General features: G+C 65.5%; 1 protein-coding gene across 19 annotated transcripts in view; it reads left to right on the forward strand.

Moving 5' to 3' along the window:
* Window positions 1–17,116, forward strand: part of KIF1A (kinesin family member 1A) — a 97,859-nt gene that overhangs the window by 77,030 nt on the left and 3,713 nt on the right. For 5 of the 19 annotated variants that reach the window (XM_066281129.1, XM_066281130.1, XM_066281139.1 and 2 more), the window contains 12 exons: window positions 1,045–1,150; window positions 3,766–3,792; window positions 8,585–8,699; window positions 9,502–9,635; window positions 10,314–10,375; window positions 11,432–11,577; window positions 11,986–12,186; window positions 12,842–12,919; window positions 13,821–13,945; window positions 15,156–15,308; window positions 15,783–15,975; window positions 16,791–16,924. In XM_066281129.1, coding sequence (XP_066137226.1) covers window positions 1,045–1,150; window positions 3,766–3,792; window positions 8,585–8,699; window positions 9,502–9,635; window positions 10,314–10,375; window positions 11,432–11,577; window positions 11,986–12,186; window positions 12,842–12,919; window positions 13,821–13,945; window positions 15,156–15,308; window positions 15,783–15,975; window positions 16,791–16,924 — 1,474 coding nt within the window. Of the gene's footprint in view, window positions 1–1,044; window positions 1,151–3,765; window positions 3,793–7,554; window positions 7,579–8,584; window positions 8,700–9,501; window positions 9,636–10,313; window positions 10,376–11,431; window positions 11,578–11,985; window positions 12,187–12,841; window positions 12,920–13,820; window positions 13,946–15,155; window positions 15,309–15,782; window positions 15,976–16,790; window positions 16,925–17,116 lie in introns of all 19 variants that reach the window. The other 14 variants (XM_066281132.1, XM_066281133.1, XM_066281140.1 and 11 more) reach the window with 5 other exon arrangements.

Raw genomic sequence — 17,116 nt, forward strand, 5'->3', positions numbered from 1 at the left:
TGTGCCTTCTTCTTAGAAGGACACAGTCAGGTTACGTGAGGGTCCCACCTCCAGGGTTAACTCATCTTAGCCAATTGCACCTGCCACAGAGGGCCTTCTGTTTCCAGGAGGGTCACATTCCACAGTGCCGGGGGGCTAGGGCTGCAGCGTGTCTTCCGGGGTGGGGGTAGGGGTGGGGTGGGGGGACACAGTTCAGTTCTTCCGGGACCCTAGTCTGGTCTCTTCTGTGACGTCACGCCCGCCGTGAACTTGGTCTGCCAGAGGCACCTCCTTCGCCAACCTGTAAAGACTTCTCGTGCGAAAACACGGACACAGGCTCCATTCCCGGGTGTCGTCAGCCTGCGCTGACCGGTGACTCTGGAAGCCCCGCCCTGGGCGTGTCTGCAGCTGTGTCTCCGGGGCTTGTAGAGGGGCTCTGAGGGCCCAGCGGCAGGAATGTGGCGTCCTCCAGGGAGCAGAGGGGTCAAGTTCACTGTCACTGCCAGAGCAGGAAGTGATGAGAGAGCCCCCCCAGTCCCACCCGGCAGGATTCCAGACTCAGTGGCCCTGGTGTGGACACAGACTGAGCCGCCAGCCCCTCCCCAGTGAGGGTGGGTGGCTGAGGGGGCTCTGTCGGAAATGCCGCTCGCAGGAACGTTTAATGACACAGGTAGCGGGGTTTTTTTTTTTTCTCTTTTTTTTAACAAGAAGAGGGAACGTTGGATCCTCATCTTGCTAAGATTTTCTTTTCCACCGGGTGGGAGGCTGTGCATCTCGGGCTGAGTGATGGGGTCTGTCCGAGGACAGGTGCAGGAAGAAGGAGCCCAGAGCTCAGACGGCTGAGGATCCCCGAGAGAACCGTGCGCTGCCTGTCCGGGGGCTGCGGCCGCTGCAGACCCCGCAGGCCCTCCCTGTCCACTGCAGTGTCTCTGGTGGCCACGGGAGAGCCCTGACGGGTCTCAGCTCACAAGCTGTGGCCCAGGCGGAGGCAGTGAGCAGGGACCCAGCGCCCCCACCTGCCCTGCCCCCCCCGGAAGTGACGCGGACCTGTGACCTTTGCCCTAGGTCGCATCCGAAACACGCCAGAAACAGACGAGTCCCTGATCGACCCCAACATCTTGTCACTCAACATCCTCTCGTCTGGGTACATCCGCCCAGCCCAAGACGACCGGTGAGTCCCCCCCCACCCCCCCATTGGCTGCAGGCTCTGTCCTGGAGTCCCTGAGGTGGGTCCATCCGGGCCAGGACCCAGCGGGTATGAGGTCGCCCTGCGGCACCTTGGCCGACATGGACGTGTTGGGGGTCCAGCCACTCAGGATGCATCATCTGATCCCGAAGCTCTGAGGCCCCCTTTCTGACGCCTGCAGGGGTGGGGCAGGGAGGGAGCCGGTGGCCTCCAAGCCCCTTGGTGCAGTCTGTGCGTTTGTGTTCCTCGGGTCGCCAGGCAGAGGGGCTGTGGGCAGCTGTGGGGGATGAGCTGGGCCCGGGAAGCTCGTGGGTGGGTGGATGGCATGGGCATTGGGCAGCCCAGCACCCTGTATGTCCCCAAGTGTGCTACTGAGGCAGCTGTGTGAGCCAGGGGTCCTGGAGGTGGTTCAGGGGCGCACTGGGGTGGCAGCCCAGCATCCTGGGTGGAGGTGAGCCCACCGGTCACTCCTTGTCACTGGGCCATTCCTTTCCAAGCTCCCAGGTGATGGTCAAGTTCTAACATCTGGGGCAGTGGACAGGCCCCCCAGGACAAACCAACTCAGGTGGGAGGGGTGTGAGGGGAGTCGCTGGAGCCCGCTGGGGGCAGGGAGCTCACGGCCACCGTGGCCTGGGGGACGGTGACGTGTCTGCTATGTGTCTGGACTGCTGTCCAGGGCTGTGGGGAGATGACCAGGGTGCTGCGGTCCTGGGCCAGCTGCTCCGAGGGCTCCCCCTGCCTGGCCCTGGCTGTGAGGCTGCATGCGCTCGCCCGGTGTGGGGGGGCCTGCCTGCAGGGAGAGCCAGGATCAAAGGGACAGAGGGTCCTGGTGGAGTCACCTCCCATTCTCCTGACTCCACCGGAGAGGGGGCTCTCAGATGGGCAGCTTGGGGGTTGGGGGGCACATGAAGCTCTGGTTCCAGCCTTGCCCTGGAAACTTCCAGAAGGAACTCACCCTGCACTCGTATCCAGAGGAGGGAGGAGTTGGGCGGGGAAGTGTTGGGGGAGTTTTCATGGGTGGCAGCACGTGGCCGCAGGTGGGGGCCGCACCAGAGAGAGTGAGAGGGTGAAGCTGACAGTGGGCGGGGCGCCACTGAGGACGCAGCTGAAGGTGGGCGGGGCGTCCCTGAGAACGCAGCTGACGGTGGGCGGGGCGCCACTAAGAACGCAGCTGACGGTGGGCGGGGCGTCCCTGAGAACGCAGCTGAAGGTGGGCGGGGCGCCACTAAGAACGCAGCTGACGGTGGGCGGGGCGCCACTGAGGACGCAGCTGAAGGTGGGCGGGGCGTCTCTGAGAACGCAGCTGACGGTGGGCGGGGCGTCCCTGAGAACGCAGCTGATGGTGGGCGGGCGCCACTGAGAACGCAGCTGAAGGTGGGCGGGGCGTCCCTGAGAACGCAGCTGACGGTGGGCGGGCGCCACTGAGAACGCAGCTGAAGGTGGGCGGGGCGTCACTGAGAACGCAGCTGACGGTGGGCGGGGCGTCACTGAGAACGTACCTGAGACTGGCAGCGAAGGCTTGGCACCCACCCACACGGGGCCACCTGCCAGGCTGTGGGACTGGGTCCCCCAGGAGGGCGTGTGCCCCTGGGGAGGGTCTGTGGGCCACGCTGAGTGATCTGGGGGGTGGCCTAGCCTTCCCCCAACCTCTGGCAACTTCTAGATTCTCGGGGCAGGAAGGGAGTGGGAGGCTCAGGGAAGGGGTGAGGGTTCCCTGCACTGAGGGCTGTGTGTGTGAGTCTTCCGGCTGCTGGGGGCCTGGGCCCTGCGCTTAATCCAGGGTAGCTGAGGAGACCGCGGCTCCTGACTGGACCTCGGGCCAGCGGGGCTTTAGCTGAACAGGCTCTCCCTGTCCCTGTCCCTGTCCCTGGTGGCCCCGGACCCATCTCGCGTGGGCTTTGGTCTTGCACCCTGGGTGTCCCAGGGCAGTTCTGGGGCCCATCAGCCCCCATGCTGGGGTCAGGGTCCTGGTCCCAGGACACAAGAAGGTCCCACCCTGCCCTGGGAAAGGGGGTCCTTGAGGAGGGGGGTCCTCTTCAGCGGGCAGCCCCAGACAGGCCAGCAGCCCCCCCACACCCCAGGGCCTTCCTCTTCCGGGACCCTGGCTGATGTCCTCACGATGGACCTGGCTGCTCTGTGGGCAGACCGGGGGCCCTTCTCCCCACTCAGATGCTTAGGCTCGGCGGCCCCAGGCCTGGCTCCAACCTCGGGCCGCCCACCACACGCTTCGCAGCAGCTGAGGCCCCTGCTTGAAAGGCTTCATGCTTTGCAGCCTCCCAGCTGGGACTGGACTGTTCCCCATGCAGCTGCCCCGCCCCACCCCGCCCCCAGCTGCCCCGCCCTCCCCTCCCCTGCAGCTGCCCCGCCCCCACCCCATCCCCCCTGCAGCTGCCCCGCCCTCTCCTCCCCCCTGCAGCCGCCCTGCTCTCCCCTCAGCAGCCCCGCTCTTCCCTCCCCTGCTGTTCCTCCCCCCCCCTGCTCCTTCTCCTCACTGTCACCCACCCACCCCACCCCCGTCCACCCCCCTCCTGCCCTCGCTGTCCCTCCAGGCTGCCCCGCTGCCCCGCGCCTCACTAACCTGTGACGTTTGTGTTTTGCAGGCAGTTTCTTGATTCGGACATGCCTAGGTACCATTGGAGCCCCTGGTTCCCCCTCAGACTCTCCCTGACCCCCCCCCTTACCCTCAGAGCCCCCCCCCCCCACAGCCCTGAAACTCGGTCTCCGCTCTCTGGATCCTTTGACACCTGCTCCTCTCACCTGCCTGTTTCTTCATCTTTATAGTTTATTTTCTTGGAATACATCCTTTGGTTTGTGATTGCTTCTCCGCCCCTGGCTGAGTCCTTCCTGCCCCACTCCTGATTGTGGCTGCTCTGGTCAATGCCCACCTCCCGTAGATAGACGCTGGCTGGCTCCTGCCCCTCCCACCCCGACCTTGCCCCGTCCCATCCCGTGCTGACCCGACCACGCCCCACCCCGCCCCGCCCCGCCCTGCTGGAGGGCAGCAGGTGCCCGCATGCTGGCCAGGCTCCCCTGGAAGGTGACAGGGAAAAGGACGGAGGGAGGCGCAGACAGGAGCTGCCCCACCAGGCCTTCCCCGGTGCCCCCTCCAGTCCTGGTGTGAGCCCTCACCTGGCATGGCCGCCGCACACCCTTTAGGATGTGGGTGAGAGCTGAGGCTGTGAGGAGCCCAGGAAGTCTCTGGACTCACTGGGGGTGATCCGAGGTCCAGGCGCCCTGCAGACACGGGTCCCAGGCTGGGGGCCTCCGCTCTCTGCTGAACCCACTCGAGGCCCTGAGGGTGGGGGCATGCATCCTCAGTCCCCAACCCGGACCTTGCCATGAGACTTGGGTCTGTTCCGAGCAGAGGGTCAAGGCTGTCACCTGGGTCCCTGTGGGTGTGGCCAGGCTCTGTGTGGTGGTCCCAAGGGGGGGTCCCCTGTTGTCTGCTGTCTTCAGAGGACATGGGTAGCAGGAAGATTTCCAGCCGCATGGGGGTGGGTGCACAGCAGGACCGTCTGAGGCTGTGATTGGTCTGTCCCATGGCTACTGTGTGTGCATGGTCCCTGTGGTGTGTCCATGAAGACATGCCCACACAGGCTCCTGCTCAGTGACAGGCTGTGTGCCCCCCCCCGGGCACCAGCTGGGGGGGCAGAGACCTGCAGGGGTGAGGCTGCCCTGAGGCGGTGCTGCAGGGCCTGCAGCTGGGACCTGCCTCTCCCGGCAGGCAGTCGAGAGGGCTTGCAGGAGGCGGTGTCTTGCCCGCTGGTCCTGGAGGTGGGCCAGGCTGGCCCAGGTGGCTCCCTGTCCTCAGAGGGTGTGGGCAAGAGCTCCTTGCCTCCATCTCATCTCCGAAAGGGACCCAATGTCAGAGTTATTTCCTTGATGAATGGAAACTTCCAGGCCTGTCAGTATGATTGCACGGGGTGTGTGTGTGTGTGAATATTTTGTTCAAGTTTGTTTTTCTGCAACCAGCTCAGGGTGATAGAGGGGCGCTCAGGCTGGTCCCAGACACCCCCTCTCAGACATGGCCTCCAGGGGGCTCTGGGTAAAGGACAGATGGTACCCCGTGGCCCGGGGGGGGGGGCATGACACCTGGGGAGGAAAGGGGGTTGGAGTTCCTTGTCAGCAGAGCTGCCTTCAGCCCCTGCGACTTTATCAGCCTCGCCCCTGCACCTGAGCAGGGACCGTCTCCCCATTCCAAGGGTGGCTCATTGGCCCTGGGGGCTGGGCCTGCAAGATGAGGTTCAAGGCACTAAGAGGAAAGGGGGTCCCCACGATCAGGCTTGAGCCTACTACATGGGGCAGGAGTCACAGGAGGGCTGGGCAGTTCTGGGGGCAAGTGGACAGTTGGCACAGTGGAGGTAGGGTCTCATCCGGAACGCCTGGAGTGAGGTGGGGACCCGGCACAGCCTGGCTGCGCCCTTGGCTGTGTGAGTGTGGACGAGTGGCAGAACCTTCTGGAACCTTGCCCCCCCCCCCCCCATGGCGGTAATATCAGCCCCTGCGTGAGGCTGAGAGATTGACAGGATATAAGAAAAGCTCTCAGCATGGGGACTTGCACACCTAATGTAACTAACTCTAAGTCCCGTGACTGTCAGTAGTGCCTAGTTAGCATTTAATTCAAGCAAAAAGTATGGGCTTTTCTTTGTGCTAACTACTCTATTTTGCCCGAGGGAACACACAGAGAAATGAGGTCTCTCACTGGGCGGGCACGGGCCACCACCCCTTCCTCTATCTAACCCAGGGCCCGCACCCCACCTGGAGCAGAAGGGTTCACGGGACCTTTTCAAGCTCTGTGGGGTTGGGGTAGAGGCCCAGTCTGGCACCCCGAAGGCGGCCCCAGCCTCACCAGGAAGGGTCCAGACAGATGTGGGATCTTTTTAGAGATTTTTGTACCTTAGACCCCATGCCTGGTGGGTGGTGGGGAGAGGGTCCCTGGGGATCTGGGACGGCGGCTGGGAGTCTGAGCCTCTAATGAGTCCCCACTGGTGCTGGTGCCGCAGGCCCAGGGACTCCTGTCTGGCTCGTACGTTTCTCCTTACAGTTGTGTCTGGGGACGGCTGGGTGTCATGTGGGACAGTGACGGGAGCTGTGGGGAGTGGGGCTCCCTTCCTGGGGTGGCTGGTGCCCGGAGAGGCCCCAGAGGACTCTCTACTGCTCCGGAGTAGTGGTCCTGACCTGGCCTCCTCGGCCTCCCAGCCCCGTTCTCTTGGGCTGTCTGGCCCTCGTTCCTGCTGTGTGACGAGGGACACCCGTTTGTAGCCCCCACGCTGTGCCCCGCGGGCCTGGGGCGCCCCGTGTGGCCGTGCCCTGTGCCCCGCGGGCCTGGGGTGCCCCGTGTGGCTGCACTCTGCCACCCGCCCCACCTCCTGTGCACCCGCCACTGTCTGCTGGCTCTTGCTTGGGGTCTGGGTGAGACCCCCTCCCCTAGTCTCTAGAGGCCTCGGGTGGCATGGGACTCAGGGCAGGTGTCCAGAACCCTTCCTGCTCGACCCAGGGTCTGACACCTGTGTCCGTGAGGTCGCCGCTGGCTGTGGGCCGAGGGCTGGTCTCCGGGACAGAGCACGAGGCAGGAGCCGCAGGGGCCCGGGTCTGTTGGCAGAGAGTGGGGGAGATGTTGGGTCCTGGTACCTGGGGGATGGGGCAGTGAAGGGCCGAGGAGGGGCCCTCCCACCACTGCACCCCATATGTGAGATCCACCACAACTGGGTTTTTGGAGACATTCTAAGTCACCAGCGTCCAATCAGGACAAAGCACATCCAGCCCGATGGAGGGCCTCCCACCGGCCTCTCCGAGGGTCCTCGCGTGCAGGTGGGCTTGCTGTTTCTCACAGCCTGGACCCAGGTTCTGACAGCCCCCCATCCTGGCCTCCAGGGCAGGGGCCCTCAGGCCGGGCCGTACCAGTGTGTCTGGGGCTTCCTGGGGGGCTGGTCACGACCATGGTGATGCTAACGTGTGCTGCTCAGGCCCTGGGCCAGCCCCCTGGAGCATGGGCTCATTTAACCCGTGGGGCAGCTCGGTGAGGCCAGGAGAGACGTCTGCTGACCGCCGAGGGCATGTGGCCGCAACATGGCATTCGGAGCTGGGCGGGCTGGGGACGTTTGTGCCCGGCTGGGCTGCAGTGGGCACCTGGCTGTGCCCAGACAGAGCCTGGGCCTCGGGGAGCCCCAGGACGGGCGGCGTCCCTTAGTCTTGGCTGCAGCTAAGGGGTGCCTGCCTGGGTCCTGCTGGGGACAGCCCCACAGCCATCCCTGCGGACACGGTGTGTGGGCTGGGCTTGGAGTGGCTCGTGGGCCGTGTCAGCCCATGCCCGGCAGGGGACGGCGCCTGTTCTGACGTACGAATCTCTCTGTGTGTGTACGTGTGTGTCCCGCCTGCCTTGCCTTTAGCGTTTCATTCGGAAACGACACTAGGTACAGCCGTCTCTTCCTCCGCACTCGCTGGGTCCGCCCTCTCCGCTTCTCAGTTTCCTTCCTCCTCTGCCGTCTGCCCTTCTGTCACCTGCTGTCCTCCCTCCCGTCCTTTCCCCGGGGTCTTGTCCTCGGTGACGTGTGTCTGACAGCAGCCCTGCCCGCAGCCGGGGTCCCCGCGCCCTCCGCGCCCCTGGGCCTGGCCGTGCGGGGGCCAGGCCGCTGCCTGGCTGCCGTGTTGATGTGTTTCTCCGCTGTGTCTGAGGATGCTGGGATGGAACCCGGGCAAGGCAGGACGGCCACAGGGGCGCTGAGGCACCTCCCCGCCTCGAGTGTGCAGGCGAGGTTCGGGAGCTCTGCCATCGATGGCCCGAGCTGCCCCCCAACTCTCCAGGGAGGGGTTTGCCGGCCCCTGGCTTTCTGGGTTGGACACGGGCGGCAGAAGGGAGAGCCCCCCCCCCGCCTGAGGGCAGACCCTGCTATTGCGGGCAGCAGAGTGTCCACAGTGGGTTGCCTGGTTTTTGCTCCCAGCATCCTCCCTGAGGGCCCCCTTCCCCCGAGAGGCCCCCTCCCCCAGGGCGAGTCAGTGGTGGAGGAGATAGGAGGATTCTGCAAACCTGGGCAGGTTCCTCGGGGTTCCAGGAGAGACCATGGCCCCTCCTTACTCAGACCCTGTCCCCACCCTGTGCCCCTTCCTCTCTCCCCTCTCTACCCTCCCGACAGCTCAGCCTGAGAGCTGTGGGCTCCACGTGCCACCATCTGTCCACGGTGGGGGTGACAGCTGGGCTCAGCCTGCTGGTGGCACCTGGAACCCTCCCCTCCCCCAGGTCCTGAGTAAGGAGGGGGTCTGCCCTCTGGGACATGGCCACCCAGGCCTCCAGACCTGGGGCCCCAGAGACACTCCCTGGGGGCTGCCCACTCGCCTCTGTCTGTCTGTCTGTCTGCATGTCCCCATCCCAGCCTAGAGTGGCCTGTCTGTTATTATCTTCTCCTCTCTGCTCCCTTCTAGGACCTTCTACCAGTTCGAGGCTGCATGGGACAGCTCCATGCACAACTCTCTCCTCCTGAACCGGGTCACCCCGTACCGAGAGAAAATCTACATGACCCTCTCTGCGTACATTGAGGCAAGACCCCCCCCCCCAGCCCAGGACGCGCCCCTGAAATCACCTGTCCCCCTAGCCTGGGGTGCTTGCCCGGGGCGGAGAGGGTGGAGTGAGCCCTGGGCAAGCCCAGGAGCCCCTGCTGTCTCCCAGTCCTCGTGACGCCCTTGGGAGGGCAGTGTGTGTGTGTTCTTGGCGTGGTGAGGTGGCCGCAGCCCACCGGAGTGGCATCTGTGTTCCGGGCAGCATAAGCGTCCTCCCCACCCCCGGAGTCTGAGCACAGCAGGCTGGCAGGGGCCGTTTCTCCAGGCTCAGCCAGGAGTCTGGAAGTCTGGGGTGGGCGGCTGGCCTCCCCTCGGGGCCTGTTGCTTGCCTGTCATGTGGTCTTTGTTGGGCAAGCCCCCAGCGCCCCTCCGCTTCCGTGGCCGTTAGGGCGGAGCTTCAGGGAAAGAGCATGGTGCCGCGTCCGTCCCGGGACGTAGTGGTGGTGGTAGGCTCACAGCGTGGGTGCGTCCTCCCCGGCGGTGTTCTGTGCTGTGTGTCACCGATGTCACCGATGTCATGGTGAGGCAGCTCTGAGGCCTGAGACGGAGAGGTGCGTGTCGGGCACTCTCGGGGCCCCTGCACAGTAACCGGGCCCTCAGCGGCCCGGGGAGGCGGGGCCCGGCCAAGAGCTGGCTCCAGTGGGGAGCGGACACTCTCTCGCCCGGTCTGGGGCCGCGCTGGGACCGGGAAGGCCCGGGCTGTGTGTGGTCAGTGTGGTGGCTCTCTCTCTGCCAGTGGGGGCGTCCCTGTGCCTGAACCCCGGCTTCCTTGCCCCCCGCAGATGGAGAACTGTGCCCAGCCGGCCGTCATCACCAAGGACTTCTGCATGGTCTTCTACTCCCGCGATGCCAAGCTGCCTGCCTCGCGCTCCATCCGCAACCTGTTCGGCAGCGGGAGCCTGCGGGCCTCGGAGAGGTGAGTGGCCCGGGCGGGCCTGGCGTCCTGGTGGCGCGAGAACCGGACCGGGCTTTCCTGGGGAGCGCCCGGCACAGTGGCCTGGCTGGCCCGCCTCCCTGCCTCCCTCGCCCGATGTTGGGGTTGTTGGAGGTCACAGAGCACGTGTGGGGACACCAATGGCGTGTTGGGGAGCCGCCCTGCACCCCACCGCCAGGCGACCTTCTTCCCCTGGGGTCCTGGGGATCTGGGCTGCTGGGCTGCGCACAGGACAGGATGGATGAGTGTGGGGCTGGGCTGAGAGGTGGGGCTGGGCTGAGAGGGGGTGCTGGCCGAGGCCGGTGGCACCAGAGCTGGACGTCAGACGCCAGGACCAGTGGACCTTGTGCTTCCACTTGCTGGCATTATGGGGGGGCCGAGGCCAAGGCCGTGAGGCTCCCCACACTCTGTCTTGTGGACCCACGTCCAGGCCATTCTGGGCACAGCTGGGAGGAAGGAGGTCAGGTCACGACCCTGTCATCCGGGAGGTCCCCGGGACGGCGGTGGAGTGCCTCTTAGGGTCCCGCGGAAAGGGGGGTCTAGAGTGGGAGCTGTCCTGCGTGGGCACGGCAAGGCGGGCGCTGTGTGCGCTGGAGAGCCCTGCCCGTCGGTTCTGGGTATCGCCGTGTCCGGTGACGGTGTGTCCCCTGCCTCCCACAGCAACCGTGTGACGGGCTTGTATGAGCTCAGCCTGTGCTACGTGGCCGACGCGGGCAGCCCAGGTAGGTGTCCGCCCTGCTCGCTGTGGCCCTTTGCTGAGAGTTCCCTGGGGCTCTCTGCGTCACTCTGAGTAACCTCCACAAAGCCGCCCTGTGGGGGAGTTCCCTCCCTGTGAGATGCACGCACTTCTCCGGGTTCCGAGGGGCCGGAGGACAGCGAGGGGAGGGGCTCCACGAGAGGAGGGCTCGCTGCTGCAAACCAGCGCGGCTAGAAGTTCTGGGTCTGGAGGGAGAACGGTGCGGAATGAAGAAAACAGACTTACAGTATTAAGAAAAAAGGATGGGACCAGGAGGACTCTTCAATGCTGATAGCAATATCCGAGTGCCCCATGGCCCCAGTTTGCTTTATTATATAGCTATTTGCAAATCAAGGAAGTCCTTGATACAAAGTTACACATTGGAGGCAAAAACAGGAACTCGCCTAAGGCATAAAGTGGAATCCCCCCCACCGTGCATAAGTGAAATCAACCAACATCTGAACAAACTGCATGTAAATTGCTTTCAGCAACTTGAGGAAGCAAGTGAAGTGGGTGCAGATACTCAGCCTCACAGCCAATATGGAGGTGGAGGGGGGAGCACTCAGCCTTTTGCTAAACCTCGAGTCTCAAAGGCTTTCTGCCACTTGCAGTCAGTCCACCACAGCACGCCGAGGGCCACAGCAGGGACCCCCATGGGGACACAGTGCAGGCCCCTTCAGGGGGTGGGGGTGGACCAGGGCCGGCGGTGGGGGTGGGCCAGGGCCGGCGGTGGGGGTGGGCCACTTCAGGGGGTGGGGGTGGGCCAGGGCCTGCGGTGGGGGTGGGCCACTTCAGGGGGTGGGGGTGGGCCAGGGCCTGCGGTGGGGGTGGGCCACTTCAGGGGGTGGGGGTGGGCCACTTCAGGGGGTGGGGGTGGGCCACTTCAGGGGGTGGGGGTGGGCCAGGGGGGGGTGGGGGTGGGCCAGGGCCTGCGGTGGGGGTGGGCCAGGGCCGGCGGGCGGGGTCCGGGAAGGGGCTGCCCGGGAGCCCTGTCCTGGCAGCCACGGGCAGGGATGGACGTGGTGGACGGGCGCCCCGGCAGGGATGCAGCGGCGTCGCCGGCGGGTGCTGGACACGTCTGTGGCCTACGTGCGAGGCGAGGAGAACCTGGCGGGCTGGAGACCTCGCAGCGACAGCCTCATCCTGGACCACCAGTGGGAGCTGGAGAAGCTGAGCCTCCTGCAGGAGGTGAGTCTGTGGGGGGCCCGGGGACCGAGACCGGGTCGGACTGGGCGCCGGGCTCCTCGTGATCCGGCCGCAGAGGGTGGCTGGCCGGCAGACAGTGACCAGACAGCACATCGGGGTGGGCGAGGCCCTCCCTCGCCGAGGCCAGGGAGACGGTGGACACCAGGAAGCTGGTGCTGGGAGGCCAGGCGTCCTCCTGCTCACGGCCGGCACGTGCTGGGCGCGAGGCCCGGACGCAGAGAGGGGGGCAGTGCGTTGGGCGCAGGGCTCGCTCCGGCCGGGGCTGAGTGCCGCCAGCAGGTCGGCTGGCTCTCCCGGGGTCTGGCCTGGGGCCCTGGTGCGCGTGGGGCCGCCGGCCAGGCCCCTGCCCTCGAGGGCGGCGGGTGAGGCCCTCCTCCGGCTCGTGCGCAGGTCGAGAAGACCAGACACTACCTGCTGCTGCGGGAGAAGCTGGAGACGGCCCAGCGGCCCGGCCCCGAGGCGCTGTCCCCCGCCTCCAGCGAGGACTCCGAGTCCCACAGCGCGTCCTCCGCCTCCTCCCCGCTCTCGGCGGACGGCCGGCCGTCGCCCCTGGAGGCTCCCAGCGAGAGGCAGCGGGAGCTGGCCGTCAAGGTAGGGCAGCGGGTGGGCGGCGTGGGTGTGGCGCAGCCAGGACGCGGCCCCCACAGGGCTCCGTGGACCTGGCCTGGTCCGTGTTGGCTCCTGGCCCGGCCGGGAACTGGGAGAAGGTGTGGTCTCCAGAGTCTCTGTGCCCGCTGCCCCCACTGGGACTCGGGGGTCTTCTACAGCCTCTTCCTCACGCAGCGGCATGGGCTCTCTTGAATACCCACATTGACGGGGAGCTCACCACCCCATCCCGGCCCTTTCTGCCACTGGGGGCCCTCCAAGGCCTTCGTCTCAGCCCCCCCACCTTCCTTGAAAGGATTCCCTATCAGTGGTCGGCAAACTCATTAGTCAACAGAGCCAAGTATCAACAGTACAAAGGTTGAAAATTTTTTTGAGAGCCAAAATTTTTAAACATATATAGATACATTGTTACTATCTTAATTAGGGTACTCCTAAGCTGGCGGAAGAGCCACATGTGGCTCACGAGCTGCTGTTTGCTGACCACGTCCTAGCCCACCCCTCTTTGAGGAGGCCTGGAGGTGCTGTGTGCCTTGACCCCCAGTGCCAGGCCACTTGGCCGATCACGGTGTTGTTGGGGACTGAGCCCTCACCTGGACTGGACCCTGGGAGGCTCCTGACCCGACATTCTTTGTCCCTGCAGTGTTTACGCCTCCTCACGCACACGTTCAACAGAGAGTACACACACAGCCACGTCTGCATCAGCGCCAGCGAGAGCAAGGTGGGCCCCGCGTCCCCCGAGCCCCCGCCTGGCCCCCAGCCTTCCCCGCCCACATCCCCCGAGCCCCCCGCCTGGCCCCCAGCCTTCCCCACCCACGTCCCCCGAGCCCCCCGCCTGGCCCCCAGCCTTCCATGCCCCATGTCCCCCGAGCCCCCGCCTGGCCCCCAGGCTTCCACACCCCACGTCCCCCGAGCCCCCGCCTGGCCCCCAGCCTTCCACGCCCCACGTCCCCCGAGCCCCCCGCCTGGCCCCCAGCCTTCCATGCCCCATGTCCCCCAAGCCCCCGCCTGGCCCCCAGGCTTCCACACCCCACGTCCCCCGAGCCCCCGCCTGGCCCCCAGCCTTCCACGCCCCATGTCCCCCGAGCCCCCGCCTGGCCCCCAGCCTTCCCCGCCCCACGTCCCCCGAGCCCCCCATGTCCCCCAAGCCCCCGCCTGGCCCCCAGCCTTCCACACCCCACGTCCCCCAAGCCCCCGCCTGGCCCCCAGCCTTCCACACCCCACGTCCCCCGAGCCCCCGCCTGGCCCCCAGCCTTCCCCGCCCCATGTCCCCACGGCGCTCCGGTGTCATGGGTCCTCACTCCCGGCCCTCTAGTCTGCCGGCCGTGCCGGCCTGCATGCTTGCTGGCCCCTCCCCCTGGCCCTGAGCTGGGGGCTCCACCGCCTCTTCCCAGTCTCATTCACTGGGGGCCTCGCTGCTCTTGGGAGCTCTGTAGCCGCAAGCCCCTGGTGGGCTGGGAGGGGGCTCGGGAAGACTAGGAAAAGGGTGCCTGCCGTTGGGGTGGTGGTGCCCTAAATGGGAGTTAGAATGCCAGCAAAGGTGCATGGCTGTCCCCACCACGAGGGCCCGGAGACTGTCCCTTCCTCTGTGTCCCCTGCCAAACATTCTCTCATCTCCACAGCTCTCTGAGATGTCTGTCACCCTGATGCGGGACCCGTCCATGTCCCCTCTAGGGGTGGCTACGCTCACCCCCTCCTCCACCTGCCCCTCTCTGGTTGAAGGGCGATACGGAGTGGCTGACCTGAGGTGAGTGCACCCCACACAGAGCGCAGAGACGGGGACTTGGGTGGTCCCGTAACTCGGGACGTCCACACACATCCAGGTTGGAGGGCGTGGAGTCCGCAGGCACGGTGCCCAGAGCCTGTTCTGCACCCGCCCCGTGTCCCCGTGCGAACCTGGGTCCTCACCTCCTCTCTGAGACCGTTTTCTGCTACATTAAAATCAGCCGTGTTGACCTGTGGTGGCGCAGTGGATAAAGCGTCGACCTGGAAATGCTGAGGTCACCGGTTCGAAACCCTGGGCTTACCTGGTCAAGGCACATATGGGAGTTGATGCGTCCAGCTCCTCCTCCCTTCTCTCTCTCTGTCTCCTCTCTCTCTCCCTCTCCTCTCTAAAATGAATAAAAAAAAAAATTAAAAAAAAAATCAGCCATGAATAAAAGCAGGAATGGGTAACTCTATCTGGAGATAGATGTTAACTAGGCTCAGGCGTTTCATGACGTGTATAGATATGGAATCATTATGTCGGTAGGTACACTAGAAACTGATACAATGTTATATATCAAAGAAGAAAAAAAAAGTCAGAGGCAACACAACAGCTCAAATCAAAAAACCTGCCTCACGGAGCTCAGGAGATACACCCTGAGCTGCGAGAGCCACTGAGCCCACCACGGCCCACGAGGACTTGTGGCCTCTGAGCAGTGCTGGGGAGGGCCCCCCAATACACACACACTGCTGACACTGCTTGTGTCTGATGATTCGATCTTGAAACCCCTCCGCATTTCCAAGTTCTTCTCCAAACATGAGAACAACGGCAGTGAGTCCTCTGGCCATCATCCCGAGACGGCCTTTGCGGCCACCAGGTCCCATCGCTGGGGCCTGCCAGGTGTCCCAGGCCAGCCACGCCCTCCCTGAGAGCCACGTGTCCACGTCAGCTCCGTTTTGGACGTGGCGAGTGGCTGCAGACACTTACGGGGGGGGGGGCGGGGTGTGTGGAAAGAGCCACAGGAGAAGGGTGTCGAATCTCTTGCAGCTGGGACCCTCCCCACTGTGTCTGGCACAATCATGGAATCAGGAGGGTAGGCCAGATGGTGGGTGTGGGCGGCAGACGGTCAGAGGTGCCCACAGCAGCTCCGAGAGCACACGCTCCCTCGGGGAGCCCTGTGGGGACGGTTCCGGGTCTGGCCAAGAATGGCCTCTCAGCGGGAAAACAACAGCCTCACTCTCGTCTTTCCCAGGACCCCCCAGCCCATCTCCCGGCCGGCCAGCCCGGAACCGGAGCCCGTGCCAGAGGTGGATTCCAAGAAGCCCCCTTCCCCAGTCGGGGCCGCAGAGGCAGACAAGGAGCCCCAGCGCCTGCTGGTCCCCGACATCCAGGAGGTCCGGGTCAGGTGCGCAGGGGTGCTGCCCCGAGCGGGCTCTGCTGACGCCTCACCTGAGAGCCTTGCCTCCTGCCCTGGGGCGGGGGGAGTGGGTCGACGCCAAGGCCCGGACACAGCCCTGCAGGTGGGCGGTCGGGATGCGTCCACAAACCGCCAGTCTGTCCACCTTGCAAATGCCTGTGGGCCCCTGCGGCCCTGAGAGCGTCCAGCTGACGGGCGGTGGTCGTGGGACGCGGTGGACAGGTCAGGGCAGCTTTTGTAATGTTTCTCCGTTTTGCTCAGGGCTGGGTCGGTGGTTCTGGTCTCTGGCCTCCCGGGCGGGGGTCCTGCCAGGTCTGCCCCTCGTGGAGGGTCTGCTTCCTGACCTGAGCCGCCCTGGCGTGGCGGGAGGCCTGGCTGGGGTGGACGGCTGGCTCCTGGGTGGGGATCGCCCTCGGTGGCTGCGGGGGAGGCAGGCTTGAGCAGACGTCCCTGTCCCCGCAGCCCCATTGTCTCCAAGAAGGGCTACCTGCAGTTCCGGGAGCCGCACACGGACGGCTGGGCCAAGCGCTTTGTGGTGGTGCGGCGGCCCTACGCCTACATGTACAACAGTGACAAGGACGCCGTGGAGCGGTTTGTGCTCAACCTCTCCACCGCCCAGGTGGAGTACAGCGAGGACCGCCAGGCCATGCTCGAGGTGCGGCCCAGGAACGGGGTGGGCGGGCCCGGCTGGCCAGGGCGCGGGGTCCCAGATGGGGTCGGGGAGCCAGGGGCCAGGCCTCATCCTCCTCGGGGGGTCCTGCAGCCACCCAGTGTTGTCTTTCCTGCGTGGGGACATGGGGGCAGCCTCATTGTCCCTCTGTCTCTCATATACCAGGGTCTCTACTGGCCCCTGGGGTTCCTAGTCCTGGTGACCACCAGGGGTGGTGGGTGGGACAAGCTTCACTTTCTTCTACTCAAGAGCCAATAAGCCTGTCCCCTCCTCCTGGGGACGCCCATGTGGGTGGGCCTGAGCCACTGAGGTGCTGTGAGCCCGGGAGCCCAGCCCCCTGCCCCGTCTCGGGGCCCTGCCCCTCTTGGAACATGCAACAGCCCTGGGTGAGACTGCCGGGAGCCCAGCCCCTTCCTGCGGCCACCGCAGTGGCCACTAGATGACTTTTGATTCTCTGGGGTGGGAGTGGGGGGTGGGAGTTCAACCCATCAGGCAAGGGCTCAGACTCGAGGGAAGCGTCTGCCAGGTTGGTGGGGCCCAGTGGACACGTCTGGACCACAGCTGTGCCAGGGTCCCGGGAGAAGGAGCCTGGGCCTGTCGGGTGGGGACACCGAAGTGGCATGGTGGCTCCAGGGCATGAGAACAGACAGGGTGTCCGGGCGGCAGAACCTTCTGGAAGGGAGCGCAGCCTGTCTGGTCGGGGCGGGCCGTGCATGCACACCACCCGCCCCCGCGTGACGTGATAGCCCAGTGGGGGGGTGGGCAGAAGGCCGACCCGCAAGCCTGGCGCCTCCTCACAGGGCGGTGCTTTGCAGACGCCTCACACCTTCGCCGTGTGCACGGAGCACCGGGGCATCCTGCTGCAGGCCGGCAGCGACAAGGACATGCACGACTGGCTCTACGCCTTCAACCCCCTCCTGGCCGGGTCCATCCGGTAGGGCTGCCGGGGACCGGGGACCGGGATGCGGAGGAAGGGGGGGGGGAGGGGGTCGGGCCCGGGGGGCGTGCCCGGGGCGGGGCCCGGGGTAGGGGCGGGGCCGGGGCGTGCCCGGGGCATCCTCCAGGGCGTCTGGGTTCCTTGCATGGCCTCGTCGTTGCTGCCCAAGCAGGGTATAAAAATCCCGAG

This window comes from Saccopteryx bilineata, chromosome 5 (assembly GCF_036850765.1).
Source record: "Saccopteryx bilineata isolate mSacBil1 chromosome 5, mSacBil1_pri_phased_curated, whole genome shotgun sequence".
Lineage (NCBI taxonomy): Eukaryota > Metazoa > Chordata > Mammalia > Chiroptera > Emballonuridae > Saccopteryx > Saccopteryx bilineata.